Source organism: Nyctereutes procyonoides, unplaced genomic scaffold, assembly GCF_905146905.1.
Source record: "Nyctereutes procyonoides isolate TBG_1078 unplaced genomic scaffold, NYPRO_anot_genome, whole genome shotgun sequence".
NCBI classification, from domain to species: domain Eukaryota; kingdom Metazoa; phylum Chordata; class Mammalia; order Carnivora; family Canidae; genus Nyctereutes; species Nyctereutes procyonoides.
Window position 1 is genome coordinate 53,164,120 of NW_026575135.1, and position 22,309 is coordinate 53,186,428.

Here is a 22,309-nt window from a genome sequence, read left to right on the forward strand (position 1 = left end):
CTCTAAAATGTGGGATTTAATTTATCAGTGTGGCACGGTATATGATTATAGCAGAAAGTTTGGGGACAGACTGTCATAAAGGAACTCTTAGGGATGGAGAAACATACAAAGAATCTCATCGTTTCTTGTACCACTCACTTCTTACACAAAAACAGTACACAGGGGCACCTGGGTGGCTCAGTGGTTGAGCGTCTGCCTTTGGCTCATGTAATGATCCCAGGGTTCTGGGATCAAGTCCCATATAGGTCTCCCTGCAGGGAGCCTGCTGCCTCCCTCTGCGTATGTCTCTGCCTCTCTCTCTGTGCCTCTCATGAATAAATAAATAAAATCTTTTTTTAAAAGAAGTACACAGACTGTTTGGAGTAATAGTACAATATAGTACATTGTCTCCACTTTAGTAATGTTTACTGCATACTAGCAATTGATAATTTCCATCAGTACAATTCCATTTTTTATATAACAATTCCTAACCATACAGTCTGTTTGAAACCTTTCATGATTACAGGAATAATAGAACTTGAAAAAGACTATGGAATGGTTTGTTCTGAAATATGGATGGGCATCATATAGTGCAGGAGGGAGTGGTTTTTTTACTTCATTTGACTACTATTTATAATCTGGACTAAAACTTTAAAAGCAGTGGTTCAGGAGAGTGTGTGCATCATTTAATGACTGTTTTTGATTTTCTAGAATTCTTTGCTGAACTGGATAAAGTGATGGGCCCTCTCATCTTTAATGCGAGCATCATGACAGACCTAGTTCGATACACCCGGCAGGGACTGCACTGGCTTCGCCAGGATGCCAAGTTGATATCTTGAACTGAACACATTCTCGTTGCCTCTGATTTTCTCCACAACACTGTGTCACATCACGAAGGAAAACTGCCATAACATGCCACCTAGTCGACACTAAGAATGAGGAATGGTTTTCTCCTCCCTGGTTCATGTGTTGTTATTTATGACCCAAAGCCATGATGTCAGTTGAGCCCTTTAATATTCCCAATATGAAAAATTATTTAAATGTTTTTAAATCTGCAGCACATTGATAAGATGGTTTTGGTGATCTGTAATAAGATTGAAATTCCAATTGCAATTTATAACTGATCAATTGAAATTCTATTTATTTTAATTTTTTTAAGTTCCCAGATTGGGGCTAGCTTAAAACTTAGTAGTTTCTGCCTATAAATTTACTCTGTTGAAAATTTAGCGTAAATTTAATGTAGGCATTTTTATTTATATACTTGGGGAGCTTTGTTACCTAATGTCTTTTTGTGGTAGCTCTTCTAAGAGTAAGAGTGGGTTCATCTAAAATATGGACATGTTCTTTCTACACCTACTACCTGATATTATTTTAATCTTAACTACAATTTTATTGCAGAATTTATGCTTAGTATTAAGGATACTCTTCTACACATGAAAAATCATTTAAATATGAGAAGTTGGCATTCTACAGATAGAAGATGAAATGTGTCTGATTTGGTATGCATTATTTCAAGAACTGTGAATGTGTTAATAACACTATAGCAATCACAAGGTGACTATATCTTGCATTTAATGCATTACAGAAGAGGGCAGGCAAACTTTCTAGGAGAAGGATATTTTGTAAAGGGTTTCGTAGATGGACAATCTTGAACTTCATGGATTTTATTAGAACCATGTGTTCTTTGTTGTTGCTAATAATTTGATGGTTAATTGAAAGAGAGTAAGTTACTGTGGAATGGAGGGTGATCCAGCTCCTGAGGGTTGCTGCCTTGATCTCTTTCAGTGATGATGTTTGAAGGGTTAAAGTTCTCTTCAGAATTCTTATTTTTAAAATGTTTTTGCCACACTAGATTATGATGCTCTCATGGGAGCATACAGTGACAAATGCAGGAATGGGCTGGAGCTTTGCTGTGTGTGCTTTTGCTCTACAACTTACGGTTGTAATGCCTGAGGTAGAGATGAAGTTCTTCTTTTAAATCTGTCTTGTACTGACTCCTTTTGTATTATGAAGGCCCTCACCAATGATTTATGTTTCTGATGATATCAGAAGATTCACACTAGGAAAGTACCTATTTGGTTCATTGTTAGCTCTCTTGGGCAGGGGAGGGGAGCAAGAGTAGAGCCGAAGCCAACTCTGTTAGGAGTTGTATTTCAAAGTACCTTTCCCTGTAAGGTGCATATAGGAGTCAAAGGTGAGAAATGTACCCTCGATCATGCCCCGATCATGTGCCCCTATCATGTCTGGTGTGCCTTAAATCTTACCTTTGAATGAAAACTCTATGGATTGTTTACAGATGAAGTTTTACACTAGGACCAGATCACCTGTTACGGTTGGTCTTTGGCAGTAGTAATGTTAAATTCTCTTTTTTAATCTTCGTTTAGGGTCACATAAAGAGGAATTATTTCAGAAAAGTTAATGCTTTGGTTACATGACTTAGTCTGATTGGGTAATGCTGCTCCAAAAAAATAGTTTGTCCTTCTCCCCATTCCAAAAATGAATTAATCCAATCAGGAAAAAAAAAAAAAAAAAAAAAGGATTGCCCTGCTATTCATAGATGGTTGCTAAAGCTTGAAATGGGAAAGAAAGGATAGAACTTCCAGGCCCAGTGGTGCAGTGAATCCTCTGTGTTTGAGTCTTTTGTACACTTACTTCTGAAGCTTGTGAACCTTCCTTGTCCTGTGGCTTCATATTTACAGAGCTTTTTTTTTTTAACTGTTCTGTACCTCCGGCTGTTTTTGCATATCACTGGGGATTGGAATCTAGAAATTATGCTGAAGTTAATCTTTTTCCCTTGGAGAAATTGCCTTTGAAATCTTTCTAACTTAATCTTACTAGTATGTTTTAGGAACAGTTTTCCTTAAGAAGACAACTTCTTGGTGATTAGGGTAGTTATTTGGTAAGAAACTTGCCCCTGTTAATCAAGTAGATGTATGTCCTGTCCTTCTCTGGTTGCTCTTACTCTGATTCCTTAATTTGCAGTGATATCTTAGAAATGTATAAAGTATCCTCCGAGCTTTTATGCTTTCAGCAACAGCAGCCAGTGGGGCACCTCTGAGTTCCAGCGTGTTCTAATCTCTTGTGTGTCCTGAAAGGCAGCAGGAGTGTTTCTGGGGTCACACTGATTTTTTGTTAAGACAATTTCCTGCATGTTTTATGGTGCTGTTCTAAGTTAATTCTCTCTAAACTGTGTTAATTCTTATGGAATGAATTTTTTCAAGCTTTTCATTGTGGAGGGATTTTCCCACGGTGGTAATGGGCAATGGGTCAGAATCCTATCCTAAATAATTGAATTTTCAATGTAATAGTCTGTGGAAACACCACTCCCCTTCCTCTGTCCATCTCCTCAAAAGTTGTCTGTGTCTTCATCTGCTCCAGCACATACTTTGGATTCCCCTAATAGGCCACCATTCCTCCTTCCTCAATAGGTGTCTTCAGTGTTCTAGAACCATTTAAAACTGAATTTGACAAGTGGCTAAAAACTTTACTTCGTCTGAGACTTGTACTTTAATATATAGTTAATTATAGAAATAGCAACTATTTAAAAAAAATCACTCTGTTGACTGCTCTTTCCAACCACACTTGTATGCCAGGAGGCAGCAGCCTATACCATCGGACTTTCCAGGCAGCCAGTGAGCAGTTCTGCCCAGCCTGGGCTGGGCTGTGGGGGGCCCTCCCCTCCAAGCCATTCAGCTTCCACTGTCCAGCTGGGGTGCAGTCTGGCTGGGGAACACTCAGCCCAGTTCTTGCCTCAGTGCCACCTTCTCCTGGGCAAGGAGCCAAGAACTAAGTTTGTAAGCAACAAGTACTTTAGATAAATCTTCGGCTCTAGTTGCCGAAGAGTGGAGAAGGTTGACCCTCACTGACGTAATTCTCCGGTGCAGAAGCAGTGTAGTGTAACGTGTGCATGTGCCCACACATGCCTGCGCTCTGGGTAGCTCTCCCCCTGGTGGATCCATAGGCACCTGGGCTGCACTTTGCATTCACTTGTGGCTTTACTAGACTCACTGTTGTTGTTTTTTTAATTGTTGTTTGTTTCTTTTTATTAAAGAAAGATTTAATCAGCTAAATCAGACAAGCATCATTTTGTATTTAATGACAGAAACTTTGGGAAATTATCTTCATTGAGCGAGCTTGCATTGTGAAGCAAGAGCCTACAGAAGGCACCTGTTCTGAATGAAAGTTCCAGTTCTGGAGTCTGGCAGCACTGTGGAGCTCCAGAGCAGCCAGTGGTCGCTCCAGTCGGTGATGCCTCATTGTGTAGCGGAGAGGTATGCTGTGCGCTCTTCTAGGTGTGAGGGTATGCAGCTTTGGATTTTAAAATTATGTACACATACACACTTTATATATATGTATGTATGTATGAAAACATGAAATTAGTTTGTCAAAAATGTGTGTGTTTAGTATTTTAGCTTAGTGCAACTATTTCCACATTATTTATTAAATTGATCTAAGACACTTTCTTGTTGACACCTTGAATATTAATGTTCAAGGGTGCAATGTGTATTCCTTTTAGATTGTTAAAGCTTAATTACTATGATTTGTAGTAAATTAACTTTTAAAATATATCTGAGCCCTTCTGTAGTATAATAGGGCTCTTACAGGGTGGGAAGGATTTTCATTTTCCAGTTGCTAATTGAACAGAATGGCCTCATTATGTATTTGAATTATAGGAGTTTGCCTCTGGGTCCCAGGAACATCTAATGGGAATGACTGTTTTAGGCAGATTGTGATGATTTTTTTTTTTTAAGCTAAGTAAATTGGGAAGCAAAGCATTTCACATTCATGTAGACTCCTATCACCCATATCCTCTAATTATGTGGAGCACAGATTTCATTTTGATTTCATGTATTAATGTGTTGGAGAGGCAGAATTTTTTCCAAAAATAAATGCTGCACATCTAAGATTGCTATTCAGTAAAATAAAGAGAAAAGTATCAAACGATTTGGAGTATCCAGAGGAAGAGGCCAAGTTGGTCATTTTTTTTGTGTGCTTATCTTTCCTGTACTCAGTAATGGAGAAATTCAGTTTAGACTTCTAGACCCTAGAACCAAGCTGGCAAGTGACAGGAAGTAAGTTATTACCGGTAGGTAAAGCAGATGCTGAGTCTCTTCATTTGAACCACATGGTTAATTAAAAAGAAGTCACTATCTTTAGAAAAACAGTGAAAAATATCTAAATCTTTTCCTTTCGATGAAATCTGGTCACAGAATAAGAGCATCAGAGTTAAGTCTAATAAAACAAGTCTTCTAGATGTTTAAGCATCCTGAAATAGCAGCCTAAACATCATGTAATGAAGCTGACTTTGGGACTGTCAGCATTGACCTCTCCGTGCCACCATTGCTCAGCTAAGCATAAATTGCTATTCTTAAAAAAGAAACAAACAAAAAAGCTCTCTAAATGAGCATGGGGGAAAAAAGTTCCCACCCAGAAATTCTAGTAGTCTGCAGTTTTGACCTGTTACTGCTTCCATGTGGGGTTTCTTTTCAGCTTTTAACCACTGGAACTTTCTACCTGCTATGTTCCTCTCTGGAAAATACCTGTTTGGAAATGCTGCCTTTCATATCTATGCCATGGTTATCCATACTGTTGAGTTTGTTGTTGCTGTTCAAGAAGTGTCCCCATTTTATAACTTGATGCACACACCTGGCAAATCATTGACATGAGCGTTCAACAGTACTGGGGTTGGGGGGGGTGGGAGGGCTCACCAACAGAGCTGGCCCAATGGGCAATGCCTGGAAAGGCACTACCTTTGAGGACCAGATGTGAGGTTGGTTAGCGTGGTTATGGAAATTTCTATCTAGCCTCCGTTTTGATGGTTTTAAGAAATTTTGTATATGGAGGATGGAAATGCTTATATATTTATTGAATCCTTTTATCTTATTTGAAATTAAAATTATTTGGTGAATAACAGTTTGATATTTGGGGAGGGTTTTGGAGGGGAAGTAATGTCACTGATAAAATAAAAGCCTTGTTGATTTTGCAGAAAGGTACTGTTACTGTCTGATAGGATGCCTTTGTTTTGTACATGATCCAAATCTTTGTTTTACATTTCTTTTATCCAAAATATTTAGGCATCTGACATTTTCAACCAAAATTTCAATTATATACTGTGATTTTTATTTGTTGCAATACATTAAAATTTCAGAGGTACTTTGGGGCTCAAAAGCTAGGATTTCTAAGTATGTGCATTTCACATAATAAAGCTGTTAATGGTGAGCAAAGTATTATATACTAACTAGATTTTTCCACATCTGTATAGTATATTATATGTATTTTGTGGTATTGAGATTATAGAAAGTTTAGAGTGTCAAACATGCGTTTAATGTGTATTTTTAAACAAATTTATGGCAATTAAAATATTTGGAGACAAGGGTATCACATTTCAATTTGTAAAGATCTTTTTAACTCTACTGTGTCATTAAGATGCTTTGTATAATGCCAAACCATAGCTGGAGAAACTAAGTTTAATAAATATCAAATAGATTTTCTGTATTAAAGTTTATAAACACTGTGCTCTTTAAACTTCTTCAACTCTTACTTTGCCTTTTCATGTAACTTCTGTTTTGTATCTTAGTGTCTGCTGGTAGCTACTGTGCTTGAGAAGTCTGGTCCCCCAGTCCACCTCTCATTTTCTGATTACAGAAATTCTGAACTTGCTGGCCATGAGTCCTTTTGCATAGATCACAGTTCGCCCTGTTCCAGCAGAAATCTTCAAAAAGTCTTTTCTGCTGTTCTTGGGGGCTTGGGCTTTTATTGTTTTTATTAAACTAGGTTTCTTGTGCAATTCTCTGCCTTCTCTTTAGTCCTAGACAAACTCGGGCACATCATCAGGTCGCACATGCCAACACTGCCCACCTTTGACACCTCACTGAAGAGTTCTGACACAGCGCAGGGCCAGGATTCAGAGCCACAGCTTGTGAATGTGCCAAGGCAGATCACATGGCTATTACTAAACTTTCATCTTTCAGCCTGTCGTCATGTTCTTTGTTTCTTAAATGTTCACTTTCACTGTACTTTGCAGATTGAGAAGTCTGCTATTAGGCAATGATGGGTTTGTTTTTTTCTTTTTCTGTAACATACAAAATGAATCATTTTCCCCTAAAAAGCTTGAATTCCAGACTGTGAAAATTTTGAGACATTTAATGGTATACATAGAAAAATAAACTCTAACAAAGTTTAGTAATGCATATCTACATAACATTCTAAGAAGAAACGGAAACCAGTTTAAAGCACATATCTGTCTTTAAATATTAAAAATACAAGATTGCTTCATTTAAGTGTCTCCAGCTAAAATGCAGTTAATCAATATTCCATAGAACGGAGCATTGTGGTAGGTAAGTGCTGTCCTCCTTTCCCCTGGTTGGACATCATTCCTGGGCCACACTTAGGGAACAGCGTCTTTTTCTAAAGGAAAAGAAAAGGTGGTTTTTAAGACAATGGTTTAGCAGTGCCCAGAGCCAGCCACCTCTGGTGCATTTCCTTCCTCTGTTTCCTCTATCCAGCCTCAGGACAAACTGCAGAAAGGAAAAGCACCACTCTGGTGGTATCTGTATGGAGCTGTTCTTGGTTTTGCAGTCCTGGGGGATTTGCCATGGAGCTCCCCACTAAAGCCCAGGCAATCGCCAGCCCAGTTTATTCTTAGGTCTGTGTGTGTGCTGCTCTTTCCTCTGCCCTGCTCTCAGGTTTGTAGAATACCTGCACAGCCTCGTGATACACTCAGAATCATCCCGGCAGGAGGATCCAATGGGCCTTAGGGAAACCCCTCTCCAAAACGGGGTCATTCTCCGTGGCCTTCTCTTGGTTGAACTCAGTTCCATTATGGGGGAGCCATCTACCTGTAGGGCGAAGACCAATCAGCCTCAGGTATGCAAACCTACACCCTCCCACACACCCTGGGAAAAGGATCACCCCCAGGAGGCTGTAGACTCCAGAGCAGAGTCCCCTCCTCCCCCCAACCACAGTCTTTGCACATCCATCTCTTACCTGGTTCAACAGCAGCAAGCAGATCATGAGCACTGCAAAGAGTTTGAGGTGCCACATCTTGACAGTCGGAGGTTGTTGGAGCCCAAAATCCAGCAGCAGCTCCCACTTCCTTTTATAGACTGAAATTCACTTCTTTTATGGTTGCCAAGTGAGATGGGGCAAAGTTTATATTTGCCATCAGGGTCGATTTAATAAGTTAATGTCTACCAGAAGAATGTGCTCAAGGCTTGCCTTTCAGGCACGTTGTATTTACTGATCCCTCATCTGGACTTTGGATGATTGTGTTGCTGGCTTGGACCCTTTCACCAAAAGTCAGCACAACCCCCTTCTTACCTTTGAAAGCCACGTGAAGCCACTGAGGGAAACCAGGCACCTAGCCACATTTTGATTCCAAAATAGCTCAGTGAGATCACTGTAATCAAAATAGAATTCTCATAATGAGGTTGACCCCTTTCAGCCTTGTCTGGGAAAGAAGCACCAATCTCTTGTGTTGTAGGCAACTGGATAGGGCCTTAACCTCCCCTCTGTGGGACGTTACGCCAGCCCAGTGTGATTGAACAGTGCCGCAGATCCCCCTTTTGTATAGATGGCCTGTCATGCTAGTTACCTACTCCAGATCGTCTCCCTAGAAGAATGGACCCAGCTGTGGCAAGTTCAAAGTGTGATCTACCTGCCTTCTCCCAGGGGAAAGGCCATCATGAGTGGTGTGGGACTTGAACTGTGGGTGAATAGAATGAGAGTACTGGTGGATTCTTTGTTTTTAAAAATGTGAACGAGGAGTTAAGGAGCTCCTAAACCAGTGGGATTGTTTGACGGTGACAAGTCACAGTGCAATCCTTGGATTATGGGCTCTCCTCCCAGTAGTTGGCTGGGGTCCCCTGTGGAGCATAGCCTTCTAGCAGCTTTGGGGAGCTAACGTAGGGCTGAACTTCAATCACTACAGCCCAAAACATCCATCAACTTAAGTAGGAAGTGCTGCAGATTGCTAAAACAAGAAAGTGCATGTACCTAAGTCAGGAGGAGGTGTGGGTACTCATTAAATCACATGGACATTTTAATAAATTTGAGGGAAAGGTGTAACTTCTCAGGAAGATTTATAGGACTTCAGATCTTCCTATGACCTGGAAGAATGAGCCAACAAGACAAATGTAACAAGATTATTTCTCTAACTGGTGTCTCTCTCAAAGCTTGACTGATAACCTCTTCGCAAAGCCCTTATCATTTTCAGAAGTTGGATATTTAGTTTGAGCCTGCTTGTTCCACAAGGTGAAGTGGAGGAGATGAGGCACAATTGAAGGTGGAACAGGATGGTCACCAGTCCTCTTGTCAAGGGAGAAGAGGTTGGTAAGGTGGACCTCAGAACTGTATGACTCCACAGTTCTGTCTGTCCTGGTTCAGGTCCATTAGGACCGCGGAGCCAAGCCCAGAGGCAGACACCACTGCTTGCACTTAAGGAACATGGAGAGGTAGGAGGAGTCAACTGCTTTCTCTTTACCCCTGAGCTTGGATGCTCAATCACCCCACGTAGGGGCTTAACTAGGAGCCTTTGTGGGGTGGAGAAGCTATATGTGATGACCTAATGAACATTGGGTAAGAACACAAACCCGATTAGATAAAAGACTGAGGGGCAGCCCAGGGTGTGATCCTGGAGACCTGGGATCGAGTCCCACATCAGGCTCCTTGCATGGAGCCTGCTTCTCCCTTTGCCTGTGTCTCTGCCTCTCTCCGTCTCTCATGAATAAATAAAATCTTTAAAAAAATAAAATAAATAAAAAACTGAACAACGTGATGTCCTAGACACAGCTGGGTCTGCGGCCACAGTGCCAGCTTGCTCTTAAGAGAGGGAGATGCCAAATGGCATTTGGAAACTAGTTCCAAACGGGTACTTTCTCCCCATGTTTAATCCTTTCTGCCTTCCTGTACTTCAAGCAAAACCAAAGTAGCCTTCTGTGTTCATTTATATAGCCAGTACCCCAGCCAAGGAAAGGGCCTGAGGCTATGGTATGCATAGGGGGAAAGAAGTACCATTCATTCTCACAAGTGTGACAACACTGCGGAAGCCTCTGGGGTTTGAGCCTCTATCTTGCATGCCGCCCCAATCCCCAAAAGAAAAAACCCGTTACTGTCCAAGGAAGGAAGCAGTTAGGAAAAGTATTTCAACATATGTCTATGTTACCTGTCATTGTTTTAAATTAAACGTGGAGGGGATTCCCGGGTGGCTCAGCGGTTTAGCGCCTGCCTTCAGCCCAGGGCGTGATCCTGGAGACCCCGGATCGAGTCCCACATCGGGCTCCCGGCATGGAGCCTGCTTCTCCCTCTGCCTGTGTCTCTGCCTCTCTGTGTCTTTCGTGAATAATAAAATCTTCAAAAATAAAAAACATGGAGCAAAAATCAAAGCTTTAAAAGCAAAGTAGCATCCAGACAGTATTAGCTGAAATAACAGCAGTTGTCTACAGCCATCCCATAGCCCTTGAATAGTTGTGAAATCCTATTCCTGAAATTAATAAATATGAAGAATTCATGGGCTCTCCACAGTCAAGTATTTTGCTGAATGAATAAACACAGCTACATACACCTTCCTCCAGCAGAAAGGTCTCAGCAGCCTTTAACAGTTTCAGGCATAGGAGAAAGAATGCCTGGCTGAGAGGCAAGGGGGGGGGGGTCTAGGTTAATTGACCACAAGCCAGCCCTTTCCCTTTGAGCTTTAGTCTTGTGTTCTCTCAACGACATGGGAGTAGATCTGAGGCCTCTCAGGCACTGACATTAGGTGTTCAACTAATTAATTTACAGGAAGGAAATGAGAAGCATGTTTGATAGCTTCTAGCTTAGTAACTCTAGGACAACACCCAGGGATTTCTGCTGTTAAGTGCGTAGGATGAAATGGGAGGAAGAGGGTGTAGCTACCTGAGCAGCTTGAAACACATTCCAGGTGGAGAGGAGACCATTAAAGGCTTGGCAGTAACTGGAGACTTTTTTGCTATCCCTGAGCAGGATATGCCTAATAAAAAATTAAAGACTCTGAAATGAAAAACTTTTCCAAGTAAAACTTCAAGGGTCAAAGTGTATTTGCTTTTTTGCTGGTTGGACCTGGCACAGACTTCAGGGCCTCCACAGGCGATGCCTGCGTCGCAAGAACTTGGTTGGCAAACTGAAGTTCACTTTGCCACCCTGTACAGCCCAGAGATAAAAGCCCTGCTGGGGGCAGGGTGCTGCTGAGGTCAAAACGGGCTAAATGAGTAAGTGGCTGTGGCCGGGAGCAGAGAAAGGAGCCACACCCAAGCCTGGAGGCTCCAAGTGCAGGGTTCTAGGCTTTGGGACCCACAGCAGTGGTCCCCTTCTTCCTTGAGACTTCACCTATGTTTTTTTCTTTATGGATTTTGCCAGATCCACTGGTCCCTGAAATAATCCCAGATCCCCTATCACGTACAGGAGCACTAAGCTAGGACAACTCCCCACATTCTAGCCTCCCACCCACTTCATTATTCCACTACACAGGCTCCATGCCCCCCCTTCCCCCCAGCTCAGAACAAAGCCCTTTGGTGAGAGACAGGCTTAGGATTGACTTTCACCATTTTCTTCTAAAGCAGCTCAGCACGTAAAAGGGCTTACAGCAGGGTCTTCTCAGCATGCTCCTGGGAGAAAATGGATTCAGACCTGGACTCGATGCCTGGTCAGAGCTGAGAAAGGGTATGTTTGCTTTTGAGCTGTAATCTCCAAAGGCACCAAGGAACCAGGAATAGTCTTGGGGTAAAATGAAGCCAAGATGGGAGAGGGTAGCCATCTCCCCGAAGCTTGGGGCTAATCAGAGAGAAAGAATAATGTCCCGTCAAGGCAGGGCCCTCCCCTGGTGCCTGAACCTGCTCAAACTAAGTGAAGGATGGGTGGTACATTTACATCTTCAGGTCCACAGCTTCATTGGACTCTCAAGTCTATGACACAAACATGCGGTAAACCCTGGCAACAAACTTGGATGGAGCCCAAGAGAGCCAGACCATGCTGGGTGAGGCTGGAGTTTTTATCACATAGCGGTCCTTTGTGACGCCTGCCAGACCTACAGATCACTTATTTCACCATTACCACAACCCTAGGGTTTTAAGATTACCTTACCTGTGAAAAGGTCAAAGCTCAGGAATGCAGGTTACTTGTATCATATAGTGAAGCACAGGATAAAGGGTATGGACCCAAGGTCACCCAACTCAGAAGTTCTTTATCCTACCTCCCAATCAATACAATTTTTTAAAGATTTTATTTGAGGGTAGCCGGGTGGCTCAGCGGTCTAGCGCCGTCTTCAGCCCAGGGTGTGGGATCAAGTCCCACGTCGGGCACCCTACATGGAGTCTGCTTCTCCCTCTGCCTGTGTCCCTGCCTCTCTCTCTCATGAATAAATAAAATCTTTAGACAACAACAAAAAAAAGATTGAGAGACAGCATGAGCAGTGAGGAGGCAGAAGGAAAGGGAGAAAACAGACTCCCGGCTGAGCAGGGAGCCACAGAGCAGGGCTGGATCCCAGGACCCAGGGATCACGACCTGAGCTGAAGGCAGACACAATCGAATGACCAACCCAGGTGCCCCTCAATGCAATTTATAGCACCATCTTTTTGTTTTGAAGTATTTTAACTCTGGTTCCTAAAAGATAATAATCATTAGAATATGAAAAAAGATACAGACAGAAACTTAACTACACTGTAAATGTTGCTGTTCCGGCCCAGCAAGCAGTTGTCTGCAGAAGTGAGGAAGTTTCTAGAAATGGAGCAGGGAACCAGAAGTATAAAGCTACCAACACCTACTTCTACCATCTCCTGATGATGGAAAAAGGTTTACCTTTCTACTAAAAAGGTAATTCAAAGGCTCTAGAACAGGGTAAACTTTTCAATAAAGGGCCAGAGTAAACATGGACCATATGTGACTAAAACCCACTATGAGCACAACCTGGTACAAACACAGGCAGTTTAACTTAAGAGACCAAGGGGAGACCTCTCCCCTCCTTTATAGCTGACTTCCTTCCCCTCAGATTAAGAAAGGCCTGTCTAGGACAGCTTTAGGAGCAAAAACTTCAAGGGCTCCTAGGTGGCTCAGTGGGTGAGAGTAGGCCTTTGGCTCAGGCTGTGATCCTGGGGTCCTGGGATTGAGAACCGCATCGGTCTTCCCACAGGGAGCCTGCTTCTCCATGTCTCTGCCTCTCTCTGTCTCATGAATAAATAGATAAAATCTTTAAAAAAGCCAAAACTTTAGAAACAGACTCTACCATTCGTTAGCTCAAATTACTTACTCTCACTGTGCTCGTTGTGTCCTCATCTGCAAAATGAGTACAATGATACTTAATTCAAAGGCAGTTGTGAAGTTTAAAAGCACTTATTTGTGTAAAGGGCTGAGTACCTGACACATGGTAATTACAATATAGTTACCGGATCTTATGGTTACTATAGGAGCAGACCCCTGGGAACCAACCGCAAAGCTGATGCCACCCACAAGTGACCAGCTGCAGGAGTAGCTGCTACTTATTTCCTGCAGATTATAGAACAAACACTAAGCCCAAATCCTTCACCCAGCTCACAGAGTAGCCAAACTTTTCAGGACTCCTGCGACAAGGGGAGTTCATGAGCTTGAGCAGCAGCAGTCACACCAAGGACTTGCTCACAAAAATGCAAAATCACAACAGTGCAGTCCATAATAAGTTTATTACTTCTTCAAGTCTTCCAGACACTGGGAACTACGATCCAGATGAGTGGCTCATTTGTCATTTTCATAGGCAGCTGGATTCTTCCTCTTGGATTTCTCAAACTCCTGGGTTCCCCATGTGTAGACAAGGTAAAACGCTATGAACGCTTTAAAAATCAAAAATGACAGGAGTGAGCCCAGGGTGTCAGTCTTTTCCCACTCACTGCACGCTCCACCCTACTGTCCCTAGCTTCCAAGAAGCCACTTTGAAACCAGATGGTCGAGGAAGGTTTGGGGCACGGGGGCGGCTCAGTGGTTGAGCCTCTGCCTTTGCTCAGGTGGTGATCCAGGAGGCCTAGGATGGAGTCCCTGCAGGGAGCTGCTTCTCCCTCTACCTTGTGGCTCTGCCTCTCTCTGTGTCTCACGGATAAAAAAAAAAAATTTTAAAGGATTTTATTTATTCATGAGAGAGAGAGGCAGAGGCATAAACAGGCTCCATGCAGGGAGCCTGACGTGGGACTGGATCTCGGGTCTCCAGGATCCTGCGCAGGGCCGAAGGCGGTGCTAAACCGCCAAGCCACCCAGGCCGCCCAAATCTTTTAAGGTTACGTCACACACCCATTTTACAGGCGACCGAAAGAAAGGGCCAGCCCAGGAAAATCTGTCACCCAACCTTTCCTCTCTCTTCCATTGCACACACGCACACAAAAAACGTTAACGAGATAATGAGATAATTCAGGTAACTTGTACTTCACCATTTAACAACTAGTGGTCACTTCTGTGGCTTGTGTGTGTGTGTGTGTGTGTGTGTGTGTGTGTGCGCGCGCGCGCGCTCCCGCCATCCCTGTCCGCTAACACCTAACAGTTAGTTCATCGCTACCTCGGAGGGAAGTGGCCACCTCGGAGGGAGACGCTGGCACCACACAAAGGACCAAGTGTTGGTCTGTGACTCAGTTTGCTCCCTTGTAGGACGGGCGGGGGGCGGGGGGGGAGAATACACTAGGGCGAGGGCTTCCAGTGAGAAACCGCGCGTGAGGGGCAGGCTGCAGGGCGCCGGCGCCACGGACAGGGCTCCCCGAGGGAGGGCTCCGCTGTCACTCAGCATCCCCCGACCCGGCCAAGGCACTCACGGGGCACGACGCGAAGGGCGCACGCCCGCGTACGCCGCAGCACGTTGGGGATGCCTTTGCTGAAGTAGTGCGGGAAGGCGCGCTGCTCGAAGGGCGACAAACTGTAGGTGATCACATGCCGCATCCGGGTCAGGTTCCCAAACTCGCGGCCCATGGTCGCGGCGGCCCTGCAAGACCAAGGGTGGACGGGCGCCTGCCTCAGCCCCCGCACGCGCCGCCCCCGCCCCCGCCGCCGCCGCCGCCGCCGCCGCCGCCGCGGCGCCCCCACCCTCCCTGGTGACCACCCAGACCCCGCGACCCACCTCACTCCCACACAGGGGTCACTTCGCCCTCCACCGTCGCGGGAACCGCCGGCGTCCGTCCGTCACTTCCGGGAGGCCGTGAAGTCACTTCCGGGGGATACCAGTTTCCGGCCGTCTCCGGGGGGAGGCGCCGTTGCTCCCGGTTCTGCAGAGAAGTGTTGTGCCCGGTGGCCCCGGGAGTGGGCGGGGCCGGCGCGGGACGCGGAGTACGGAGCGGGCTTTGGGGCCCGGGGGCGCTTCCCCTCTGCTTCCTGCCCTGCTGGAAGCGGCCGGGGCCGAGGGGAACAAAGAGATGTAGTGACCTCCGGCCGCGACCTTCCGCGCTCCAGTCCGGGCGTTGAAGGGGCTCCGTTCTCCAGAACAGCGGCGACGCCAGCACCAGGAGCGCGGACGTGATGTGGGGCCTTCTCGGGCCGACAGGCCTCTGGCGGGCGGGCGCTTGCCTGGGTAGAAACGTCTCCCCCGGTGGCGCCCCCGGGGCCGCCGAGGAATGGCGGGGGCAGGGCCGAGGCCACCTCGGAGCCGCGCAGCCAGTCCGGCCCCGACGCGCTGCGGTGCGCCCCCGCTTCTCCTCTGCCCCGGCGGCCGCCTCGGGATTTCCGGAAGCGCCCTCTGCGGGGGGCTGCGGCCGGCCCGGCCGCTCTGCGCGACGCGCGGAGTCTGTGACTTGCCCGCCGCGTGTGATGATGTCGGAGCGCGCTGTCACTCAACAGGTGGCAGGTGTTTTATGGAACCCTGCCTCCCAGCCGGGGCTCAGGGCGCCTTGGCACGCAATCGAACTGAAAACTCGCAGGCATGCCTCAGTTTCATGACCCTAGTAGGCACCGCACAGAGTGCTCGTGAATCTTGTGCCGTGAATGCGGGTTGACGTCCTTCCAGCACGGCCTCCTTACGGGTGGGTGGCCCCGGATAAGCCCTCGTGTCAGCCTTTCACGGCACAGCTCAGTCTCCTGTTCCTAAAACATCAGCTCTAGCTTTGTCTCAGCTCCAAGAACGTGTGAGTCCTTAAAACAAAAACACCCTAGCAAGTTAAATTAAAAATTAGAATTTAGGTTTAAAAAAAAAAAACAAAAAAAAACAAAAAACCCTGCAAACATCTTCAAATCTTTCAACCAAAATCTATGTAGATGAATGTGCGGACCAAAGTAAAGGATCAAGATCTTACATTTAAAGATGAGTCAAGGTTAAAAGTGATGTCCTTTATTAAAACATAGTGCAGGATTCCAAGTACATAATCCATAGGAAGCTCCCTGAGAATTGGGCAACCCAACGGTTCTCTGCTCTCTGGAGTTTTAATGTCAGTTGTGACTTTTTTCTCACTCTCCAAAGCAATGTGCAGTAAGTAAGTATTCTAACCACCTGGCAGTGGGGGAGGTGATGAGGATGAAGGGAGAGGAAGAGGGAACAACCCAATAAATTACATAGCAACAGACCTTCATATCATCATGAATAATTAGCTTTCCCACTTGCTTTGGAAGTCCCAGCAAGTACCTAAGGAACTTTTTAAGAATCCTAATCTCAAAAAAAATGGGTGGTTTTATGATCATTTCTCAATTCTGTTGGCCTTTCAGCTTGCATAACTAGTCCATTGGCATAACAATAACTGAAGAGGTTTTAAATAAATGCCTCTAAAAGGGAGAGAGGGAGAGGAAAGCGAAATAACAGATACATTTGTATCTAATGAGGACAAATTAGATAAATAGGACGTTATCAGCAGTTTGATGCACAGCTGATAAAAATTGTCTTCAGCTAGGCGTCCTTGAGGTTGATTACAGAAGTAACCCTAGCCTACCCCCACACCTAAAATTTATTTAAGAGACCAACCTAGGCACTTCCGGGCTTTTAGGAAGAAAACTGGTATGGGGAAATGTATCCCTGGCTAGCTCTTCCAGGCCATGGCACTTCTCAGCAACTTCTTCCTTTGGTTTTTCTGCTTTACGTTGCTGTGTTTTCCTATTAGTCTTGGTTCTCAAGTTTCGAGAGGAGAAGCTCGGGCTGCAGCTGGAGCTGAGTCGGAATCTGTGGCTGAACCTTGGTCATTGCTGCGGCCTCCAGATGGAAGAGACAGATCTGGCTTCCTTTCTCCTCTTTTCAAGGTTCTATATGATGGGCAAGGTGGCACACCTAGAGCTTTGCGCTACATGAAGAGGCTCTATAAGGCCTATGCTACCAAGGAGGGGATCCCTAAATCCAACAGAAGTCCTCTCTACAACACTGTTCGGCTCTTCACGTCCTGTGCCCAGCACACGCAGGCTCCTGGGGACCAGGCGACAGGTGTGTAGGAGCAGACTGGTTAACGGGTGGCGGGAAGATGATAGACTTGTCTGTGTTGCAGTTATTAGAAAGGAGCTGGGCCTTGCTCCTCGAATTACATATTACTTTGCATGATCCTCAGTGTCCACATTGCAACAAATCTGGTACTTGATCTTACTGTTTCTTCCTAATGCTCTCCTGGAATAAGGTGGGCTCCTATGGTAGAACTTTAGAGCTAGAAGAGACTTAACAGCTCTAAAAGCTGAACAGAGTGTGGCTGGAGGTTGGCTTCTTATCCAGGGTCACAAAATCCAGACTAGAAACCAGGTATTTTGACCTCTCTTGGCTTATTCTTACCATTCTATCAGGTTGACCTGGAACTGTGTCTAAAACATCTCCTAGCTACTGAAGTATTTATTGTGTTAAATAGGATTTTACTGCTTTCTATGAGGAAAACTGAAGTCTGCATTTGGAACAGTAGGTCCTCTGAAGAACCAGGTGTTAGTCATCAACCTGACCCAGCACTTTGGAGTCCTATGTGAGAAAGGAGCAGTGCTTTAAAAAAACAAAACAAAACAAAAATCCCTCTACATTCTTACTAGCTCATGACCAAAACTGTTTTTCTTTTTTTTTCTTTTTTTTTTTTTTTTTAAGATTTTATTCACTTATGCATGAGAGACTGGCAGAGAGAAGCAGGCTTCTCTCTGAAGAGGAGCCTGATGCAGGACTCCATCCCAGGACCCCGGCATCCTGACCTGAGCCAAAAGCAGATGCCCAACCACTGAGCCACCCAGGTGCCCCTGACACAAACGGTTCTAACCCAACAGGTCAGCTGTGGCTGTTTTAAACCCTTTCTCCTGGGCAGCTCAGGTGGCTTGGTGGTTTAGCGCCACCTTCAGCCCAGGGTATGATCCTGGAGATCCGGGATGGAGTCCCACATTAGGCTTCCTTCATGGAGCCTGCTTCTCCCTCTGCCTGTGTCTGTCTGTCTGTGTCTCTGTCTCTCTCTCTCTCTGTCTCTCTCTCCCCCCCCCTTCTGTCTCATGAATAAACAAAATCTTAAAAAAAAAAAAAAAAAACCTTTCTCCTTTCTCGAAGTCTTACTACAGTGGCTTTAGAGCCTCCATTTGTTATCATTCTCAAGTGTTCCCAATTAGACCATTAAGTTCTTCGTTGATTCTGTTCATTAGGGCTTAAAAAGTCGTCTTAACAAGACCAATAAATGTGTTTGAGTTTTCTCTCTAGAGACTCTCCAGGAGAAAAATAGTATTTATTAGCTGCTTCTAGGTTTGGAGCCAATGATTGAGATTGGGAAACAATGATTTTCTATGGTTGTTCACCACCAAAGCCGTTCAGACTTTCTGTTGATAAAATAGCTAGGTTGGACATTCTGACAGTTAGCGTGGTACCTGTAGCAGGTATTTTCTCTGACTCACCTCCCCCCCCCCCTCTTTAAGGCTGGCGGAAGTGGGGAAAGAGAAGGGAGAAAGCACATGACAAGGACAAATGCCTTGACTGCTTGTTATGTTGTGTTTGTATGCAAGCACTACTGGCAGGTTGTTTTTCTTCTCAGGCTCTGTTCCACCTGTGGACCTGCTCTTTAACCTGGATCGTGTTCCTGCCGTTGAACACTTACTGAAGTCGGGTTTGCTGTACTCTTTCAGCAATTCCATTTCTTTCCCCTCTGCCGTTAAATGTCTGTGCCACCTGGTGATCAAAGAGCCAGAGTTTTCTAGCTGGACCCCCCAGAGAGCTCCATCCTTATTGACCTTTAACTCACAGTTTGAATTGAAAAAGAAATACAAATGGTTTGAGGTTGATGTGACCACTGCTCTCCGGCCTCTAGTGGCCTCGCACAAGAGAAGTCTTCACATGTCTGTAAATTTTACCTGTGTGAGAAACCAGCAGCAGGATCCTGTGGCACATGATGGGCCGTGGAATATGACTCTGCTGGTACCCCCGTCCCTGCTTTTATATCTGAATGACACAAGTGCTCAGGCTCATCACAGGTGGGATTCCCTTCACTATAAAAGGAGATCTTCACAGAGGGCTGACCAGAAGGGAGGTCTGTCTGCCTGTCCCATGGGAGAGGAATCGACTGAAGGTGGAAGATCTTCCCGTCACCGGAGAGGTCAGGACACCGTCAGCTTGGAACTGAACAAGCCTCTGGCTCCCGCTTCTTTCAATCTGAGTGAATACTTAAAACACTTTCTTTTCCCCCAACACGAGTGTGAGCTCCACGACTTCAGGCTGAGCTTTAGTCAGCTGAAGTGGGACAACTGGATCGTGGCCCCACACAGATACAACCCTCGATACTGTAAAGGGGACTGTCCAAGGGCAGTTGGACATCGGTATGGCTCACCAGTGCACACCATGGTGCAGAACATCATCCATGAGAAGCTCAACTCGTCAGTGCCAAGGCCATCGTGTGTACCTGCCAAATACAGCCCTCTCAGTGTTTTGACCATTGAGCCAGATGGCTCAATTGCTTACAAAGAATATGAAGACATGATAGCCACTAAGTGCACTTGTCGTTAACATAGGCTTCTTGAAATTAAAGCTTTTGAGCCTCTTCGGCAGAGGAAGTCCTGAGCGCCTATCTGTGCCTTCAAGGGAGAGTTCTGGGTGTCAAATCACTTTAAGTGCAGTATGAGTTGTATAAGGAGCCTGTGTGGATGAACCCATGGTGTGGCACTTGTCAGTGTAAAATGGTAACATCTGCCTTTATTTCCAGATGTAAACAAAATAATTCTGGAGGGCTTTCAACTTTTTTCCCTGAGCGATTTTTTTTTTTCCTGGAGTCTTGTTTTTGAGTGAAGAGAAAAATCTTAACATAAATCTTGGATGGAATTGCAGCTCTAAATAGTTCAGAGTGCTATAGTTTTATTTCCTGGAAGAATAAATCCCTCTCTGTGGCATAAATTTACCGTGTGTGTGTGCCTTTTTTGTTTTAAATGATTGCTTTCAAATGGTCTTTTGGGAGGGAGAAGCATACCTATAAGCTAGTTTTGGCTTAATTTTGTCTTTTTAGAGTAAAAGAGAAGCTAGCTTCTCCACCTGAAAGGTATTTATTGGGACTGTAAGCACATAACCTATGTCCATTTGTTAGTGTGATGGGTGTACCATATGCTGTTTCAGCTCTTCAGGTGGCACGTATAAATAGGGTGGCTCACATAAACCCCAACATTTGTCCTATTTTTTTAACAAATTGTTTTGCAGATTTGTACAAGAAGATGACAATGTTGAAGATTTTTAGAATATTTTCTCTTTTATGTATTTAAAACCTCTGACCTCATGGAAGGAAGTCAAGGAACATTTTTTCCTTTTTGTTTGTTTTTGCAGATTTCCCTCAGCTACCATCACTGACCCCATAAATTTTTTCCAGGTGGATTTGGGAGTGTTGCCATTAAACTAACCTGGGAGTGATGAGGTTACATTACAGAACAGGCCCACTTGGATATGATGGTTTACATGTAGGTTTTCAATAAATCCTACCTTGGGAGAGCCCTAGAGGTAAAGAGTTAGGATTAATGCAGTGATGCCTGTTTCAGCATTTCTAACACCCTAATACACAAACCAAAGTAACTCCTAAATGCGAGATGTACTTTTAATTTTTTTTTTAAGGTTTTATTTGAGTAATTTCTTCAGCCAACATGGGGCTGGAACTCAGAACTGCATGATCAAGAGTAGCTTGCTCTTCCAAATGAGCCAGCCAACCACCCTGCACTCTCATTCTTAGTAGTGAATAATCTTTTCTTAGTAATTAGTGCTTACTGCCTAAGGAGCCAGCTGGGATTTTGATCGGGATTGTGTTGAATCTGTCAGTTTGGGAAGTATTAGCATTTTAGCAATGTTAAGTTTTATAATCCCTGAGCATGGGAAGCTTTTCCTTTTGATTGAGGTCGACTTTCATTGCTCTCAACAATGTTCTGCACTTTTCGAGTGTAAGTTTTGCACTTGATATTGTTAAATTCTAAGTATTCTTGCTGTGACTGGGAATAGAATTTTTAATTTCCTTTTCTGTTTCCTGGTGTGGTGCCATCTTCCATACATGTCACAAGCCTGCATAAATGGACAGGAGTGCTCTTAGCTGCTCATGATTTCTTCCTCTCAAAAACATTTTTTTTAAAAAGAGTCTGGGGCATCTGGGTGGCTAAGTTGCTAAAGGAATCTGTTTCTCCTCGGCTCCTCACCCTGCTTATGTGCATACATTCTGTTTCAAAAACGTGAAGGAAAAAGACTGAAACAAGGGGAGAAGTTTTAGGTGGCTCAGTTTCCAAGTAACTTTGCCATCTTGTTTAACCTGAAGGCGTCCTTATTCTGTCGTAAATGAGGCTGGCCAGTCTAAGAGATGGTGTTTCAAGGGTTTTGTCTGGTCCTCTGTCATTCTTGAGGGTGTTAAAAAAAAGGCATGAGTAATGGTGGCGATATACAATTGAACTTACTTGAAGGTTAAGTCTCCCTTAAAGACGGCTGTTTTCCAATGGAGCACATAAAATATGTATCATGTTAAAGTATTCCTCATTATTCAAACTAAACTTAAAAATCCCCCCCCCCAAAAAAAGGGATTTTTTTTTTTATTCATGGCCTAGTTGGTTTTTTTTGTTTTTTTAAAGATTTATTTATTCATGATAAACAGAGACCCAGGAAGAGGGAGAAGCAGGCTCCATGCCGGGAGCTCAACGTGGGACTCAATCCCCGGACCCCAGGATTGCGCCCTAGGCCAAAGGCAGGTGCCAAACTGCTGAGCTGCCCAGGGATCCCCTGTTCTTTTGTTTTGTGTTTGATTCATGAGACAGAGAGGCAGAGACACAGGCAGAGGGAGAAGCAGGTTCCATGCAGAGAGCCTGATGTGGGACTCGATCCCAGGACTCCAGGATCATGCCCTGGGCCAAAGGCAGGCACTGAGCCACCCAGGGATCTCCTCATGGTCTAGTTCTGTGGTTGAGTAGGGCTATGGTTTGCAACCTGAAGGTTTAGAAGAAAAAAAAAAAAGTTCTG

General features: G+C 44.7%; 4 protein-coding genes across 9 annotated transcripts in view; 2 read left to right on the forward strand and 2 right to left on the reverse strand.

Annotated features, from left to right (window-relative positions):
- AFF4 (ALF transcription elongation factor 4) overlaps window positions 1-6,479 on the forward strand; it is a 93,742-nt gene extending 87,263 nt beyond the window's left edge. For both annotated transcript variants that reach the window (XM_055302812.1, XM_055302811.1), the window contains one exon: window positions 691-6,479. In XM_055302812.1, the coding sequence (XP_055158787.1) occupies window positions 691-818 (128 nt within the window). In that variant the 3' untranslated portion in view covers window positions 819-6,479. The remainder of the gene's footprint in view (window positions 1-690) is intronic.
- Window positions 6,480-7,106: 627 nt separating this feature from the next.
- LEAP2 (liver enriched antimicrobial peptide 2) lies at window positions 7,107-8,244 on the reverse strand. The gene is made up of 3 exons (XM_055302813.1): window positions 7,966-8,244; window positions 7,678-7,817; window positions 7,107-7,386 (listed from the first exon to the last, which is right to left on the reverse strand). The coding sequence occupies exons 1-3, from the start codon at window positions 8,020-8,022 to the stop codon at window positions 7,350-7,352; spliced, it is 234 nt and encodes a 77-aa protein (XP_055158788.1). The 5' UTR covers window positions 8,023-8,244; the 3' UTR covers window positions 7,107-7,349.
- A 5,380-nt stretch (window positions 8,245-13,624) lies between these two features.
- Window positions 13,625-15,195, reverse strand: LOC129495294 (cytochrome b-c1 complex subunit 8). Its single transcript, XM_055302819.1, has 3 exons — window positions 15,056-15,195; window positions 14,754-14,920; window positions 13,625-13,790 (listed from the first exon to the last, which is right to left on the reverse strand). Exons 2-3 carry the CDS (start codon window positions 14,905-14,907, stop codon window positions 13,696-13,698), a joined length of 249 nt encoding a protein of 82 aa, XP_055158794.1. The 5' UTR covers window positions 14,908-14,920; window positions 15,056-15,195; the 3' UTR covers window positions 13,625-13,695.
- Window positions 15,196-15,778: 583 nt separating this feature from the next.
- GDF9 (growth differentiation factor 9) lies at window positions 15,779-20,206 on the forward strand. 5 transcript variants are annotated; one of them, XM_055302816.1, is made up of 3 exons: window positions 15,779-16,052; window positions 17,016-17,329; window positions 18,882-20,206. In XM_055302816.1, the coding sequence occupies exons 2-3, from the start codon at window positions 17,197-17,199 to the stop codon at window positions 19,844-19,846; spliced, it is 1,098 nt and encodes a 365-aa protein (XP_055158791.1). In that variant the 5' UTR covers window positions 15,779-16,052; window positions 17,016-17,196; the 3' UTR covers window positions 19,847-20,206. The 5 variants fall into 5 exon arrangements, with proteins under 5 accessions (XP_055158791.1, XP_055158792.1, XP_055158790.1 ...); XM_055302817.1 differs by having other exon boundaries at window positions 17,152-17,329; XM_055302815.1 differs by having other exon boundaries at window positions 15,779-15,950.
- The last annotated feature ends 2,103 nt before the right edge of the window (window positions 20,207-22,309 follow it).

Bases quoted from the DNA above. Each gene is read 5' to 3' on its own strand.
- LEAP2 (XM_055302813.1), bottom strand. From the start codon at position 8,022: ATGTGGCACCTCAAACTCTTTGCAGTGCTCATGATCTGCTTGCTGCTG. The intron at 7,818-7,965 runs GTAAGAGATGGA...TTCGCCCTACAG, and splicing joins GCTTGCTGCTGTTGAACCAG to GTAGATGGCTCCCCCATAAT. The intron at 7,387-7,677 runs GTATTCTACAAA...CTTTTCCTTTAG, and splicing joins TGTATCACGAGGCTGTGCAG to AAAAAGACGCTGTTCCCTAA.
- GDF9 (XM_055302814.1), top strand. From the start codon at position 16,951: ATGGCACTTCTCAGCAACTTCTTCCTTTGGTTTTTCTGCTTTACGTTG. The intron at 17,330-18,881 runs GTGTGTAGGAGC...TTTTCTTCTCAG, and splicing joins TCCTGGGGACCAGGCGACAG to GCTCTGTTCCACCTGTGGAC.
- LOC129495294 (XM_055302819.1), bottom strand. From the start codon at position 14,907: ATGGGCCGCGAGTTTGGGAACCTGACCCGGATGCGGCATGTGATCACC. The intron at 13,791-14,753 runs GTGAGTGCCTTG...TGATTTTTAAAG, and splicing joins CGCCCTTCGCGTCGTGCCCC to CGTTCATAGCGTTTTACCTT.